The sequence below is a fragment of the Pogona vitticeps genome, chromosome 3, assembly GCF_051106095.1.
Source record: "Pogona vitticeps strain Pit_001003342236 chromosome 3, PviZW2.1, whole genome shotgun sequence".
NCBI lineage: Eukaryota > Metazoa > Chordata > Lepidosauria > Squamata > Agamidae > Pogona > Pogona vitticeps.
The window spans coordinates 195,525,738-195,542,011 of NC_135785.1; the positions used below are offsets into that span (position 1 = coordinate 195,525,738).

Consider the following 16,274-nt stretch of genomic DNA (forward strand, 5'->3'; position numbering starts at 1 on the left):
GAATAAGTTATTGGAGTTTTAACTCAGGATGGGCACCCATATTCATCTGATAGAAACCAGTAGAAAAGCTGAGCTGGCGTTAAATTGGTTGTTGAAGAGAATTTCTCTTCTTAACATCTGCCAATAGCATTTAGCCTTTTCGCTTTCTAGTGTCAAGTATCGGCTTTTGAATCTTACTCAAGAAAATCCTGAGCAGGCAACTCCTTTGGAAAACAGTTCATTGGTTGATGCTATTATGGGATGCTTTGGGATCTCAACTACTACTGGAGTTTCCACAATAGTAGAGGCAGGGGTTATATAGCAGAGCACTACATTTTATATTACTTTTTTAAAAAATTAACCTAAACAATCATATTCTCTGCTACTGTTTGGCCCAAGGCTTGCCTGTTCTCTCAGGATCCTCACACCCTGAAATTCTGTGGTATACAGTGAGCTATGAATGTTTTAAATTAATTTAAATTAAATAGTTTAAGCACTAAAGGGATGGTGAAATGCTATATCGAAAGCCCAGCATTTCTATGAGAGTTGCTGATGTATGACACCTTTGTGCTAAATGATGAAAGAGTCTTAAAGAACATAAAACCTAGTTCACTATTAGATGACACTCTGATTGCTTCTGATAAAAGTATTGCTTGAGTATTGATTTTATCATCAGGAAGACAATACCAGCACATTCATATGCATATGGCAAGAAATGCATATTTTCTGTCTTTTTGACAAATAATCCATCTATTGTCCACGCTGCTGCTGCTGCTGCTGCTATTCAGCCACTGCTCTCTCCTTTTACAATGTCCCCCTCCAGTTCTTTTTAGAATAAATATAGATCTTAAGATATTTTAGGAGCCAGTGTGGTACAGTAGCCTAGACTAGGGTTCGATCTTACGCGATCCAGACTCAACTTCTCACTGGGCATGAGATTTACCAGTCAGTGTCTCTGGCTGGCCTACTCCAAAGGGTTGTTGTAAAGAGACAGTGTTGAGAAGTGTCACATATGAACCTTTGAGTTCATTGGAGGAAAGATGGGATAGACATATAACCAAGAGACAAAAATATTTTTCTATTTGTTTTTAAAATAGAAAGAGAGAAACAGGAAGGCTCCCTTCAACAAAAGCCATCTCCAATATAATGCTGTTTTCTGCATGGACATCTTGGGGTTTTCTAGTTATGTATAGAAAAGGATACTTGCAATGTATGCATGTTGTTGCTTTGTGCTGTTTAGCCAGAATTGATTTGCAGCAACCCTAATAGGACCTTTCAAGGTAAGTGAGATATTTAAGGAGCGGTTTTATCAGTTCTACACCCCAGTGTGTTTCCATGCCCTAGTAGGGATTCAGATCCAGGTTTCCTGAGTCCTAATCTGTCACTCTATTCACTATACCACACTAAGTATCCCCAACAGATGTGCAACACAACACTATTTGTCCATGTTCAGACTTAATTAATTATAGGAACTTATATCTTACATTGTAATAAATTCCCTGGGCAATTAGGAATATGTACACATTTTAGGGTGGTTGTAGCCAATCATGACAACTAGATTATTGTTTAAATGATTCTGCATTTTTTAAATTGCAAGTTATTTACTTATTCTTTAAATCAACTGGATCTATTAACATAATAAAGAGAGAATAAAACATCTACGGCTGGTGTAATGCACTGTGCAGGCTTACTTCGGGCACATCCTAAGGCTAGGGAGATCTTATTTGTTTAATAAGTTGCTCATGAATATGCAAATCTGCATCAATGCCGCACCTTAGCTGCAAAATTAATGAGCTGCAAATTAATATGACAACAAAGGAAAATCTATTTAGTGACAGAGCCATGGCTCGTACCTGATGCAAGGGTGTGGATAGTGTTAGCCATAGGAAGAAGTTGAGTATTTTGCAATTTCTTCCTTCCACATTACTGCTGTTTGATAGTTTAATTCTAGCTAAAATTTCTCAGTTTTTGTTTAAAGGTGTAGAAAAGAAATAGCATAAATTATTCAACTACTTATTACACATCACCAACCAATCCACAGATTTGTTCCATCCAGGAAGGTGGAATTGTGTGGGCTGGCAGTTCAATCCATTTCTACCAGGATCAGCATGATGACCTGTAGGGTGCAGTGGGGGACCATAAGAGTCCTCCTCTATCAGAACAAAGGCCTATCTTGTCCATCATCATTCTGTGCCCACAAGGAAGACCTGAGCACAATGCCATCTTCCAGCACGCATTCCCTGGAAAACTTCTGAGACTGGAGTTAACACAAAGCCATCACGCTAGTAGCTGTTGATAGCCTTCACCTTCATGATTCCTTTTCAAAGCTGTCCTGGGCTGGCATCTATCACCATATCTAGTATTAATGAATTCTGCAGTTTGACTCAGTACTCTGAAGAAGTACTTCCTTTTATCTGTCCTGAATTTCCTACCATTCAGCTTAATTGATTGACCCTGGGTCAACCCCTCTCTACACCATACTTGTCTCTTTTCCAAGCTAAAAAGCCCCAAATGTGACCTTTCATAGTGTAGGGGATTTGCTTCAGCTTCTTGGTCATACTGGCTGCATGTTTCTAGCTGTAAAATATCCCTCTTGAGGTGTAGTGACCAAATATTTCAAATACAATGCCACCATAATGGAGACTTTCCATTCTACAAGCTTGATTATTTGATCTTTAACAGTATTTCCCACCATTTTATCCAGAATATGCATTACATTAACCAGCTTGTAACTTCTTGAATCCCTTATTAGTGCTACTGTAGTGATTTTGAGGTCTTCTGATACCAAGGCCAAACTTATTGTCATATTCCCTATTTTTGTCAGAATATAATTTTATGTAATATTTGCCTTCTTTAAGTATTGTTGCATGGATTTCATTTGGATGTTTGCTTTCAATCTGGCAACAATATTCAGAATTTTATCTCTTGTCCCCAGTATTTGCCTTGCTTTTTCAGACTCCTTTTCTGGAAGTATCAGTTTAGGCAAGCACTGTGGGCTAAACCGCAGAAGCCTGTGCTGCAGGGTCAGAAGACCAAGCAGTCGTAAGATCGAATTCACGTGACAGAGTGAGCTCCCGTTGCTTGTCCCAGCTCCCGCCAACCTAGCAGTTCGAAAGCATGCAAATGCAAGTAGATAAACAGGGACCACCTCGGTGGAAAGGTAACAGCGTTCCGTGTCTAAGTCGCACTGGCCATGTGACCACGGAAGATTGTCTTCGGACAAAACACTGGCTCTATGGCTTGGAAACGGGGATGAGCACCGCCCCCTAGAGTCGAACACGACTGGACAAAAATTGTCAAGGGGAACCTTTACCTTTACCTTTACTGTCCCACTTTTAATACAGTGAAGACAGACAAAATGAATTCATTCTGTTTTTTTTTTCTCCAAGAGCCCCATCCTCCTTTAAACTAAAATCCAATTGCTAGTCCCAATTAAACTAGACCCACTGAATCAATAGGTGAATGGTAAATAAATCACATGTAAATCAAATTGATTCCAATGACTTTACTTGAGTTGTAATTGAATTCAGAATTTTAGATGGTTCTACTGTGGTGATTTTGAGGTCCTCTGGTACCACATCCAAACAAGGTCTTAATTCGCTTATCATCTGACACACTGATTTTCTTGTTTCTGATTCTACTTTAAGAATATATGTATTATTTTGTTTTAATTTGTAAGTATTAATCAGTAGATCTTACCTTAACTTGAATATGTTTAAAAGTAAAATAACAAAATACTGTGTGGCTCCTTTAAGACTAATAGATCTATTACAGTGGGGTCTTGACTTAAGAACGGCTCGAGTTAAGAACATTTTGACTTAAGAACCACTCTCATAGGAAAATATTGACTTGACTTACATACTTAGATTTGAGTTACAAACTAAAAAAAACCACGTGGGAGGCAGGGAAAGTGCAAAATTTGAACTTTCAGTTAACTGTTGGCCAGTGAAAAGGGTGCCTGTCTGCTTCCTCACTCCTCCCAGCGTTTAGAGAGTGGAATGGGAGACAGTCTTCGGACTGCCTGGTACTGTACTGCCTGGACTGTATTTTCCCTGCCTTCCCTGAACTTTTCTTGACCTAAGAAAAACAAAAACAAAATATCCCCCTCTAGTGGTCGAAGGCAGAATAGCAGCTTCCCATTAGTTTCTATGGACGGAAAGGAGCAGATACGGATCCAATGGTTTTCAATGCATTCCTATGGGAAATGCAGATTTGACCTGCAAACTTTTTGACTTGAGAACCGCCTTCCAATATGGATTAAGTTCTCAAGTCCAGACCCCACTGTATAGCATGCCTTTTCATAGACACAGAGCCAGCTCCCTCAGATGCAGGCTGAAGTCCTTTTTTAAGTTAAGCTAATAGAGTTAACAGTACTTAGAAATACAAAACTTACCGTCCCAGAGATTTGGGAATTGGAGGCTTGTATTTTTGACAGCTAGCTTTACATTCACATTTGGGTGTGCATTTACAATTATAAGAGGCAGTGTGTGTCCACAGCCCCCACCATGGGCAAGGATCATCAAAGTTCCCATGGGACTGGTCACCACACTGGAGAGCAGCTGGTGCAGAAAACAGGAACTTTAGTCTCAAACTATGTACAGGTGGCTTGTTGGCCATTGTAGGATCTTTCTGTTCCAGACCCTCAACCATCTGTGGTCTTCTTAGTCCAAACAAGGTGGTTTAACTTTACTCCCTGCTGTCCCTGGGCAGTTCATGTCACCCACCCAGTCCTTCAATGCTCCAGAACCTTCTGCTATTCTTTTGGAGTGCATAGATTCCACTCCAGCTGGATTGGCTTCTTCAACGGCTACTGCTACTACCAGCAACACAGCTGGGTCAGAGGTGGCATCAGTGCAGGTTACGCTGTGTGTTTGTGTTCTGTGCTATCAAGTTGGAACCATCTTATAGCAACTCTAATAGGGCTTTCAAGGTAAGAGAGATCTTTTAAGTAATGGTGTTACCAATTCCACTCCCCTAATGAGTTTCCATGGCCAACTGGGGATTCAAACCTTGTTCTCCAGAGTCCTAGCCCATCACTGTCCACTACACCACACTGGAAATTCCAGGCTAGGGAAGACACTGCCAAAGCAGACCCAGGCTGCCCCACCATTGGTTCTGCTTCCAGCAGATCTAGGAGGCCTCACTGTTGGCTACTGGACCCTGAAGGAGGGTACAACTTGTTGAACTTCATGTAGCCATACTCGGCAAGGACTTCTGGGTGCCAGAGGCCAAAAGGCCAGTCCAGCATATCACTCTACTCCTCCTCTGTCCTATCTTCCTCACGCTCTCCTCCATCCAGATTCTGACTCTCCACTTCCACTCCCAAAAGTTTGCCAAATTATACTATAGCTCTGTGCTGATGCCTGTCCTCTTACAGGCTTTCTAAAAGAGTATCTGCTAAAAAAAATTGTCTAAAACTTACATTTTAATTAGCTCTTCAACAGTTTAATTTAAAAATTGTTTCACTGGTCGGATCTGGACCTTGGTTGAAGGCTTCTCTCACAAGCAGAATCTTAATTCTAGATGCAGATCTTTAAAACAATAGATGATGTTCCCATGTTTCTTTTCTAAGATGTTTTAATGCTCCAGAAAGCTGTGCTGCTTCCCCAGGATCTGACTTACGGCGTTTCACAGACTAGACCAGCAATGGCGAACCCTATGGCACGCGTGACATAGCTGGCACACAGAGCCGTCTCTGTGGGTACATGAGCCATAAGTCGCCATCAAGAAATACTTACCCATCCTCTGATCCCGGATTTTGGCAATCCCCTCTGTTGGTGCAGTGGTCCAGCGGTGGGGGTGCATTGGTGACCATTACCAGTCTAGCCCAATGGGGGATTGGAGGACTAGTAAGTATTTGTTAATACCACCCCCAGGGGAAAAAAGCATTTAACCCTTGCAGTTCAGGAGCAGTTGTTTTTTCTAAAGTAAAACCTCAGCATTCGGGTTTTAATTGCAGTGTTGGCACTTTGAAATAAATACGTTGACTTTGTGTTGCAGTTTGGGCACTCGGGCTCAAAAAGGTTCACCATCACTGGACTCGACATATGAAGGAATCATAGTTTCGCTTATTTGTAACTGCAGTTGGACTGTACCAGGTTTAACTGAAAACACAATTCTACTATTTCTGACTTTTATCATTTTGAATTATCCCATAGTAGTTTCCTAGTCTATTCCACAGTGACCAGTGAGACAGTTTGCTAGAAGGAACTGCTAGCAAACATGGTGTTGAACAACAGAGTGAGAGAAGGCTGGTCTTCCTGTCCTTGCTCTTCATTGCTAGAAAATGACAATGGAGGTAGGAAACAGCAGCGCATCTTCTGCAAAATCTGAATGACTTTAAGACTGCTTTGGATGCCATCAGTAACTTTCCCCAACACTGGGAGTGACATTCTCTGAAGGGCTGTATGCTGGCCAGGTAAATGCCACATACCCTAACCCCACCCAAATAGCCTCTTCCCTATATACTGACCCATTATGGAAATTCCATGGGGGATTAATTATGTTGTGAACTACCTGGAGAGTGTTTTAGAACTATGGGGCGGTATATAAGTCAAAACAACAACAGTTGCACCTCTGCACCTAGGAAGCAACAGATTCCATCTGAAAACGGAGTTGGTCCCTTAGTTCACTGGAGAGTCAGGCAGAAAACTATGCAATCTCAGTATTGTTTTCTCAACAGTTTTATTGCCTTTAAGATTTTTTTTGTAAAATATAAATACAAAGGCAGAAGAATTTACTTACAAAGTTAAAACACAGATCTCAAACATAAACACACAATTCAGAAAAAAAGATTTAGCTTCTGTATAGTTTTACGCAAGTTCAACATAGGTTAGTTTTCAATATTTTACAAGGTACAGAAAAAATAGTTCAAAGTCTTTTTTTTAAATAAAGAGCATCAAATGTTTAAACATATATATACATATATAAACAATCCAGTTTGCCTTGTGAAAACTATATTTCACATCTTTTAAATTAAGATATAAAAGTTCACACAATTAGTCAATGCACATGGATATGGTTTTAATTTATATTACAGTCTATTGAATTATATTCAATAGTGTTTACCTGGCCAAAGCAGGCAATTTTGTAAACAAAAACAAAAATATCATGAAGTGCCTTACCTCACAGTCTCCCAAGCCAACTATATGACTCTGATCACATCACCTATAACATGTATCTTCTATGTAACCAATGCTTTGTATGAAGCAAAGCTATTTTCTTTATTTAAAAAAAAGTTCCAAGTAAAAACAAATTTATACCAAAGTTTGTGTGCATTTAAAAGAAATATTAGATATCATTTTGTAAAAACTGAGTGAGGTTTCTAAAAAAAAATTCTTCCAAAAATCCACCCATCTGGAATTTTATATATATACATATATATATAAAATATATATATATATATGTATATAAAGGAAAGATCGTATTTAACAATGTCTTTTCTTTACAGAAACAGCTGCATTAAACACATATACATAAAGAAAGAACTTTACAAAGAACTGTACATTAGGTGGCTGAAGGTTCACCAGTGGATATCAGCATCCTCATCCGGACGCAAGAATTCTATTGAGGCTCCCAACGACTGTAGCTCACTTGCATATTCTACCAAGTCCAACAGTTCCTTGCTTTCTGGATTAAAAGCTTCTAGATCCTTTTGGCAAGAGAACAGCTGACTCTCTGAAACCTGTCTGAAAAATTCTGCTTCCGTGATGCTGACAACTTCTACATTTGGGAAACTGCAGCGAAATATCCGGGGTGACATTTTCAGCCTCTTTGCTACATCAGAAAGCAATAACCAGTTTCGTGGCCTATAGAACAAAGGAAAATAAAAGCGGTCCAAATTACAGAGAAGATAACACAGAGGTTTCTACCACCACCGGACTATGTCAGTAATGAGTCTGCATAACTGGAACAGTTGCATTCCACTTGTCGCAACCATGACAATAGCCTGACTTCAGGCAAACAGATTAGAAACAGCCCAGTCTATATCTGTACCAGTGTGTGAACACGCAACACATACATTTCGGATAGCAGTTAACCAGCACTGTGTACCCAATTTGGACTTTTCAAATTTATTAGTATGTTTCTTAAGAAATTCATTGACAGGAACTGGATCACTTAAAACTAGTTCTGAAACAAAATCTGCATCTGAACCAGGGATGGACAAAGTATGGCCAAAAGATCACACGTGGCCCCCAAACGACGTCTTTGGGGCCCACCAAGGTTCCCAATAGATCTCCATTTTTTAAATGGCAGGACAGTTAATTTTGAAAACAGCTACCTTCTGCTCTGCAGTTTCCACTCTATTGGCTTGGGAAGGTCCCTTGAGACCTCTCTCTTACACACATATACACCCCAGAAAAAATAAAAACTGAAGTGCACTTGCTGTTTATTTATTTCTCTTTTTTTTGTCTTCTTTTGGTGGTTCCTTGTGATGCACGGAGTGGGTTAGGGGCACAGATTTGGGTTTCTAAGCCATCTGAGACTGCCCCCCCCCAGTAAACTAAATTAGCACATACAAGATGCATACATACACAGGCAGACTAGCAGCTGATCCCATAAAGCATAGTCTGTTTTCACGTTTTATAAGGACTGGTCTGCAGGGAAAAGGCTAATTTTTACACCCAATGTATCAGAATCATGCAAACTAATGACAAGCCTGAATGTTCACCAATTTTCTCCCCAGTATGAATTATGATGATCCTTACCCCTGAGAAAGAGACACTTGGATGTTGTAACATGGCAACAGAGGTACATCTGAGAATTCAAACTCAAAGATATCACTAAAGCCATCTTCATCCTCATCACTCGGACCAGGTGGACTGGATAAGATGTCAAAACCCGACTCACCTTTTGGTTCTGTATTTAAAAATAAAAAGAACAAATGGAAAGCACTGTAAAAGATAACACTGTGTATCTTGCTCTCTTCTGCTTCTTCCCACTTCCTATGCATACACAGAAACACACACACAGAAACTCCCATGCATAATTCAAAAGGGAATGTTTACTTACCACACACAGAGCTGCCATAAAAGTCCCAGTACAAACCAGGGTCATTGAAACCTCGACCTTGCAGGTCAGCGAAATACTCTAGAGAAAACAAGAACAACAAACATTGAGCCAAAATAAAATCAAAAAGAAAAGGTATGCTTTTCAGAAAAGTCTGTCACAATATTTCTGAATAAATCTGAATGCTAACTTCTCAAAACACACACACACACACACACACACACACACACACACAAAACATAACACAACACAACCCGCCATGCCACTACAGATGTCCAAATGAGATACCGCTCCTTTTCTCACTTCCTCTTCAAAACCCTTCTCATTTCTGTCTGTCACTACTGACCCTTCCCACTTCCTGCCCTTAGTACTTTCATTCTGCATTCTCCAGAAACAGAATCTGAAGGCTTTCGAATTTACCTACACTATGGAACTCCTCCTGTCCAGGTATGTGCACTTGACACCTTCGCATTTTCTTTTTGGAGAAAATTAGTCCTGTTCAGTATCACTTTTAGTGGAATTTATTCTGAATTTTTAAGAAACTTGACTGCTCTGCTTATATTACACTTCATTGTTCCTAACTAGTGTTTCACTATTTTCAAACTGCTCCTTACTATGTTATTATTGCTTTTTTTTTAAAGCCACTTCAAAACCCAAACAAACAAGGCCCATAAAAGTATACAGGGCAACAGTGCAAAAATGATTTCAGAATTTTTAGCTGCACCAGAAAGGGGAATGGCAAGGGGGGCATACTTAGGAGAATAGTCGAAAACATTTTATTACATAACATAGTGGTTCAATGTTTATATTATGCTTTGCAGTCTAATAGTGCAACCGTGCATTTCTATTATAAGCGAACAAATTCACCTCAATTTTATCTCTGCTATCTGAAACGTTGCTAGAAAATTTGGGGTGAGGGGGATTTACAGCATTGCATCACAACCAATAAAAACTCTTATGGCAAAGACCTTTCTCTTCAGGCAAGCTTTTCCTTAATGAATGGCTGTCTGAGAGAGGATTTTGAATGGGTTGTTGTGCTCTGCTGCTTTTAAATGTGTTTTAGTTTTGATTTTAATTACCATTTTTAATATAATACTCGTATAATTCTTTTTTTAATATTTGTATGCTTACTGCTTTTAGCATTAATACATTGTCATTTAAATGATATAAGCTGCCTTGAGTCCTTTCAAGGAGAAAGATGGGATAAAAGTACTGTATTTTAAATAAATAAAAATAATGATAAATAAATAATAGTGCCTTAAAAACTACCAAATTTTATTAGGTGCAAGCTTTTGCAGACATAGGCTACTGCTGATTAAAGCTTCCACTAAAATAAAATGTGTTGTTTTGTAGGATGCCACAAGTCTTTATATTATCTTCAGTAAAAAAAAAAAAAAACACTGCAAGAAAGCAAGAATTTTCTAATGAAATAAGCAACAAAATAGTACACACCTTTTAGAAACGTTTCCATAAGTTCACTGTGGGTCATTTTCCCAATTGTTCTACCTGAGTATGTAGCAAGTGTGGGATCAGCTCCATAAGAAAGTAGCAATCGGACAATTTCTAGGTGGTCATTTTCCACAGCATCATGGATAGGCCTGGAGGGGTGTAGGGTGGGAGTGTGTGGAGAGAAAGAAATATCTTATTTTAAACTCTTGTTTTCATTTAAACCAACAAATATTAACTTTGTTTTTACTGTGAAATACGATAGATGACCACTGTGCTAACATTTTAAAATAAGAACGTCAATAAAGGCAACTAACATAATATATGTGTTGCACACAGATACTATATTAAACTATATGCTCTGCTTAGAGACAGGACATTATTAACCGTTAATCACCATTGTGGCACTTTGAACAACTGTCCAGAGTAGATATGTTCTAGATGGGTGGTATATAAGTCTGATAAACAAACAAACACGTTTGATTTCTCTTGCTTTCCTTCCATCTGTTTAAATAAACACTGTTTTGAACAACAATTGCATTCTGTAGAGCTGGCATATTTGGTGGCAAAGAATGTGAGTGTAAACAATAGCTGGTGCATTCACAAAACAGGACTCGCATACATATTCAACTTGCAAAATGATATTCCTCAAAAAACCAAAACAATTTTATGTCTTAGTATTTTATAATCTGCTATAAAGCTACAGCTATCACTGTAGTAAAGATTCAAAAATGTGCAAAAATTATTACAGGCCTCTGCTTTGTGACTCAAGGGGAAGGGACACTCACAGGTGTATATAACATTTATTAGCTGAAAACCTGACAAATGCTTTCTGACAGCTGTAACTATAAATGATGCAACTTGAAGCTATAACACTTTGTATAATTTCTGCAAATGTATTTGAATGAACATAAATATCATACATACAGATATACTCCAAAGTACTGACAAATAAATATCAGCTCTTCAGTGGCTAGAAGTAGGAGTGCATGAATCAGAAGGTGAATTTACCCTGGTTATAACAATGTTAAATTGCTTTATCTAAATGGCAATTCAAATTAGAATCCTGACAATGAAGCCAAAGGGCGGTTTTCAACTTTTCATATTCATATTTCAGAAATACTCTCAACAAAATGGAATGCCTGTGTGTGCATGCGCATGGCTGGTCCACTCGCTGAGCACCTGAAATACCTTCTGTAAGTGCTAGTTCTGATAAAGGAGACTTTAGGAGAGTTTTAGTTTTCAGATTACAGCCACAAACATCCCAGAGATTCTGAGAGTTGTCATCTTCACATTTAACTTTTCAAAGTTCTGTGTTAGAGGCACTGAACCGCCATTCTGATTTTTATTAGGCCTAGGCTAACTAATTAGAGGAAGGCAGAGAGTTACACAACAAGAAATGGAGTTTGACAGGTTAAAAGAAAAAGCAAAGGAGCATCAGTCAGTTTTCCTAGAGCTCTATGATTGGGTTGGGGTCGGGAGGGTGCAAGCACTCACTCCTTCCCCATCTCAGAGTCTGTCTGTGATTATGTATTAGTAAGAGGAGACCCCCTCTATCACCCAAGGGCACTGTTTCCACCACCACCACCACCTCCACCTCCACTTGTCTGTGAAGAAAGGGCAGAATATACAAAAGTTGCATTTTTGAACAACACCTCCTAGGCTGGGTGATTTGGATAAATATAATCAAAAAACACAAACATCTGCTATACAGTGCATTTACAAAAGTCTTCAATGTTTGCCTCAATCTACGCAGTCAAACAAATAGCTTATCCAGGTTCTGAGTCAATCAGGACTACAGCAAGATTACATGGACAGTCCTGAGTCCCATTGTTGTGAGAAGGGCAAGGCACTGAATGGAGGAAGGAATGTGCTGTAGGCAAAAGCAGTAATGCTGAAAATTAAGCAGATAATCTGTAACAACTTGAAAAGGCGTTTACCCCAACACAATGGAGTAATGCTTATGTTTTACGTAAGTATTTCTGTAAGTGACTATGTCTTTTAGATTGGTAGAGTGCAAGTCTCTGTCTGAATCTGTGTGTGTGTGTGTGTGTGTGTGTGTGTGTGTGTGTGTGTGTGAGAGAGAGAGAGAGAGAGAGAGAGAGAGAGAGAGAGAGTGGTACTGACCTACCAGATGGGCGGGATACAAATCAAATAAATAAATAAATAAATAAAATAAAGGAAAAGCTGCCTGTACAGTTTAGACTGGTCATCATCAACATAAAAACGTGTCTGAGAATGGGAACAACTTTGTGCAAGCTTGGTGTCCCTGTGTAAGTTGAGGCAGTTGTGGGGAACTCTGGCAGCTCCAGAAAGGACAACATTTTCCCAATAAACTTGAAAGACCAAACTTTAATGTGTGTTATCTCTCCATGTTGAAGAACAGAACAGATCTGATGATGCAGACTACAGTTCACAAAAGCTGATGCCAAAGAAATCCTGTTAGTCTGTAAGAGGGCACAAGGCTCCTTCTTGCTTTTGCGGCAACAGGCTACATGCCTGGAAATTCCAGATTCCACAAGGCCTGCACACCTGCTCGGGCTAAACCGGGGAGGCACTGAGAGACCCCCGCTATGCTCATGTTGATTCCTCCTGAGGAGGCAGAATTATGACTGGGACTGTCCTGAAGGCTGCGGGATTCTGCTCTACTCCCATCTTTCTTCGTCTCCCTGCCTACAGAGATCACATCGCTCAGAGCAGCAGCTGCCTCTCCCAGGCGGCCGCTTCATTCATCCTCCCACCAGCCTCACAAGCTGCAAGAACCGCTTCCTCTCTCAGCTGCTGCAGGCGGCCAGCACAGGAAGCAGCTGCTCTTTAGGCCTCTAAACCCAATCTTCTACAAACACACACATACACACACGAAGAGAGAGAGAGAGAGAACCAAAGTTGTCTGGGTTTTCTAACCCCACTGACAGCCATCATCTTAGTGTAAGATAGCCAAGGGGCAAGAAAGATAGGACAACAATATAGATTCATCCATAAACTTCAAATTCTAAAAAAAGCAATAAGAAAAGACAGAAGTAGTACGAGAGGTGGGTGGGAAATATGATAGCAGAATGCCCCATATACCCTGCCAAAATAACCTAGAGCAAATATCTCGCTAGGTAATATTGGAAGCAGAGGTTAGACAACTTAATGTTTGGAGCTCTGGAGATTCTGGGGGTTGTAGTCCAAAAAAGTAACTTTTCTATGAACTATAATTGGGTCACGCTAATGGATCACAGAGCTCATTATGCTTGTTCAGATTTCTGAGTAGTGTATATAAACCATGCAGGAAATTAAGCAGACATATAGGAAAGCATAGTCCACCAGATGCTCTTAGACTACAATTCCCAGCATACACCCTTGGCTATTCCGGCTAGGGCTACTGGAAGCTGCAGGCCAACAACATGTGGAGGGCTGCACTTTGCCCTGAATCATTCACCAGCAAAGACAGTTCACATGAGAGGTGAAATCTCCTGATCGCATTTTTAATATCTCCACACAAGACTTCCCAGAAAAACATTGGTTATCAACCATGAGAAAAAAGCCACCGCCAACCCAGATAGTAAGTCTTCTAATTAAAAAAATGCCGCAACAGGATATTAGTTCCTTACAGCAGACCCAACACTAAGGGAAAAAAAATAGGGAGACATGTTGGCATGCTTCTCTCTTGAAGAAAAATTGGATAAATCTATCTGCCAAAGTGACAGCTGTCCTTGGGGGAAGGGGGGGCAGAGACTGAGAAAGAGAAAGGGAGCAAGAAGGAATGTGTTAGCAGACTAGAGTCCAAATAACTTGCCTTTCTGGACAACTCTCAAAATAAATACAATTGTTTGGGCTGAAAAAAAGGAAAATCAGCCCAGCACTATCATGGGACCTGTCCGCTCAGTGTAAACATAACATGCTTGAAACCTGTCCATCAAAATATGTCAATATTCAATTCCATAATTGTTAACCTTTACAGTTGATCACACAATCAGGCTCTAATGAGGCATGCTGTAAGAATATAGGTAGCCGCCTTGTACAGTACTTATTCAGACCACTGGCTCACCTAGCCCAATACAGTCACCTCTGGGTGGCATCAGCTCTCCAGAACATATCTCTTCCTAGCCCTACCTGGAGATACCAGGGTTGGAACATGGGACAATTCTGCAATGCCAAGTATGTGCTACGCCACTGAGCTACTGCCCTTTCACAGTCAGACGCACAGGAGGTCATCACTGCTGTTTCAGCCCCAGACCAAGAACATCAAAGATCTACTTAAAAACACTGAGTCACTGAGTATCAGAATGATTGTTGCATTTCTGTTGTACAAATGTGTTTATTATGTGTCATAATCTAAACACAATAAAAGTACAGAGTATCTAATTCACCATCTGAGCTATCCAACTGGGAAGCCCTGCCCCCAAGAAGAAGAAAGGAAGGAATTTAGTCTTTCTAGAAAGTCTGCAAAGAGGAATCCGAGCCTGGTCTTGCAGCAAAGGTGTTCCTCACTTCCAAGGCCACGGCAGAGAAGACTCAGAATGTGCCCCTTCACAGATAAGATATTTTGAAATGTATTAGCAAAGTGTCTCCCACAGATACATCTTCCTTATCATGAAGGCTAGCGAAGTGTGGCCTTAGGACTACGTGGAAACCCCCAAGACTAGTCGGAGGTACATAGGCCTAGCTCCCTCACTTAAAAATTGATTCCCTCCCCCCTCCATGAAAAAAAGCAAACTGCTTTTGGAACTATATTCACTTTTAAAATAGATCAAATTGGGTCACCTGCTGCCCTGTAGTGCTTTAAACCAAAAATATCATTTTTAATAATCCAGATGTAGGCTTCTGGCCATATCCAGCTTCATTCTTTTTAACCTCCTGTTTTCTGTGTTTTGGCAGACCATGCAGCTCCTGAAAGATCTAAAAGCTAGACAACTGTCCCTGAAAGATACCCACCCTCATCTTATGGGAGGGGGCCACAGGGATCAAAATGTTCTCTGAGCTAGGTGCAAGATAAATAAGGCTGACAACAGAGTGTGGACGGTTTACTACTATTTTTTGAAAATTCAACTACAACTTCCAGGATCCCTCAGCCACACTGGCTGAGAGAGTCTGGGAGTTGTGGTTTTAAAAGATAAGCTATTCAAGCTCTGGCCAGAGTTATTATACTCATAAGGGTTAAAACACATAACTCTACAACGTGATTTGTACTGGAGGTATGTACATTCATATTTTTGGACTACAACTCCCGGCGCAGGGCTTGAACTTCCATATTTCCAACTTGTATAAGTGGCAGCATCACACAGGCCCCATCCAGCCATGCTGAGTGAGACTGTAGTTCAATGGGATTTCCATTTCTCTCCAACCACTATGCATGATAACAAATTGGGCTTTAGTGGATTTTTTCTACCAACCAGTACACCTTAGCTTTCCTGACACAAAGACTGCTAATGTTTCTGCTACCCTAGCCAAATCAAGAGTTTATGTCCTTCAAACAAGGCAAGGGACAAATCTCCAGAGATTAAAACCAAGCTTTTATCCACAGAGAGGGGAGACCATAAACTGATTCCTTCACACTTCTGTCCTTCACTTAATCAGCAATTTCTATTTTGCATGTTGATCTGTCTAAAAAGTGACAATGCCCATAATGTCTACCCAGTGAGCATTCTGCTTTCTCCCCATTACTACAAATTCTGCACCACCTGGTCTTGAAGAGTAGTTCTGGGAAACTACAATCTCAAAAAAAATTGCCCTTTTAGTAATCCAACAAATGTATTTCTCATATGTGAATTTTGTTTCTACTCATAGATCACAAAACTTTTTGCTTTTCTAAATTTGCCTCTAAAATAAAAGTGTGTTCACCCCTAATTTTTCAG

General features: G+C 40.0%; 1 protein-coding gene across 6 annotated transcripts in view; it reads right to left on the minus strand.

Annotated features, from left to right (window-relative positions):
- Window positions 1–6,646: 6,646 nt before the first annotated feature.
- The window catches only part of BCOR (BCL6 corepressor), a 125,854-nt gene continuing 116,226 nt past the window's right edge, over window positions 6,647–16,274 (minus strand). For all 6 annotated transcript variants that reach the window (XM_078390494.1, XM_072994230.2, XM_072994232.2 and 3 more), the window contains 4 exons: window positions 10,441–10,586; window positions 8,992–9,069; window positions 8,688–8,838; window positions 6,647–7,787 (listed from right to left, as the gene is read on the minus strand). In XM_078390494.1, the coding sequence (XP_078246620.1) occupies window positions 7,502–7,787; window positions 8,688–8,838; window positions 8,992–9,069; window positions 10,441–10,586 (661 nt within the window). In that variant the 3' untranslated portion in view covers window positions 6,647–7,501. The remainder of the gene's footprint in view (window positions 7,788–8,687; window positions 8,839–8,991; window positions 9,070–10,440; window positions 10,587–16,274) is intronic.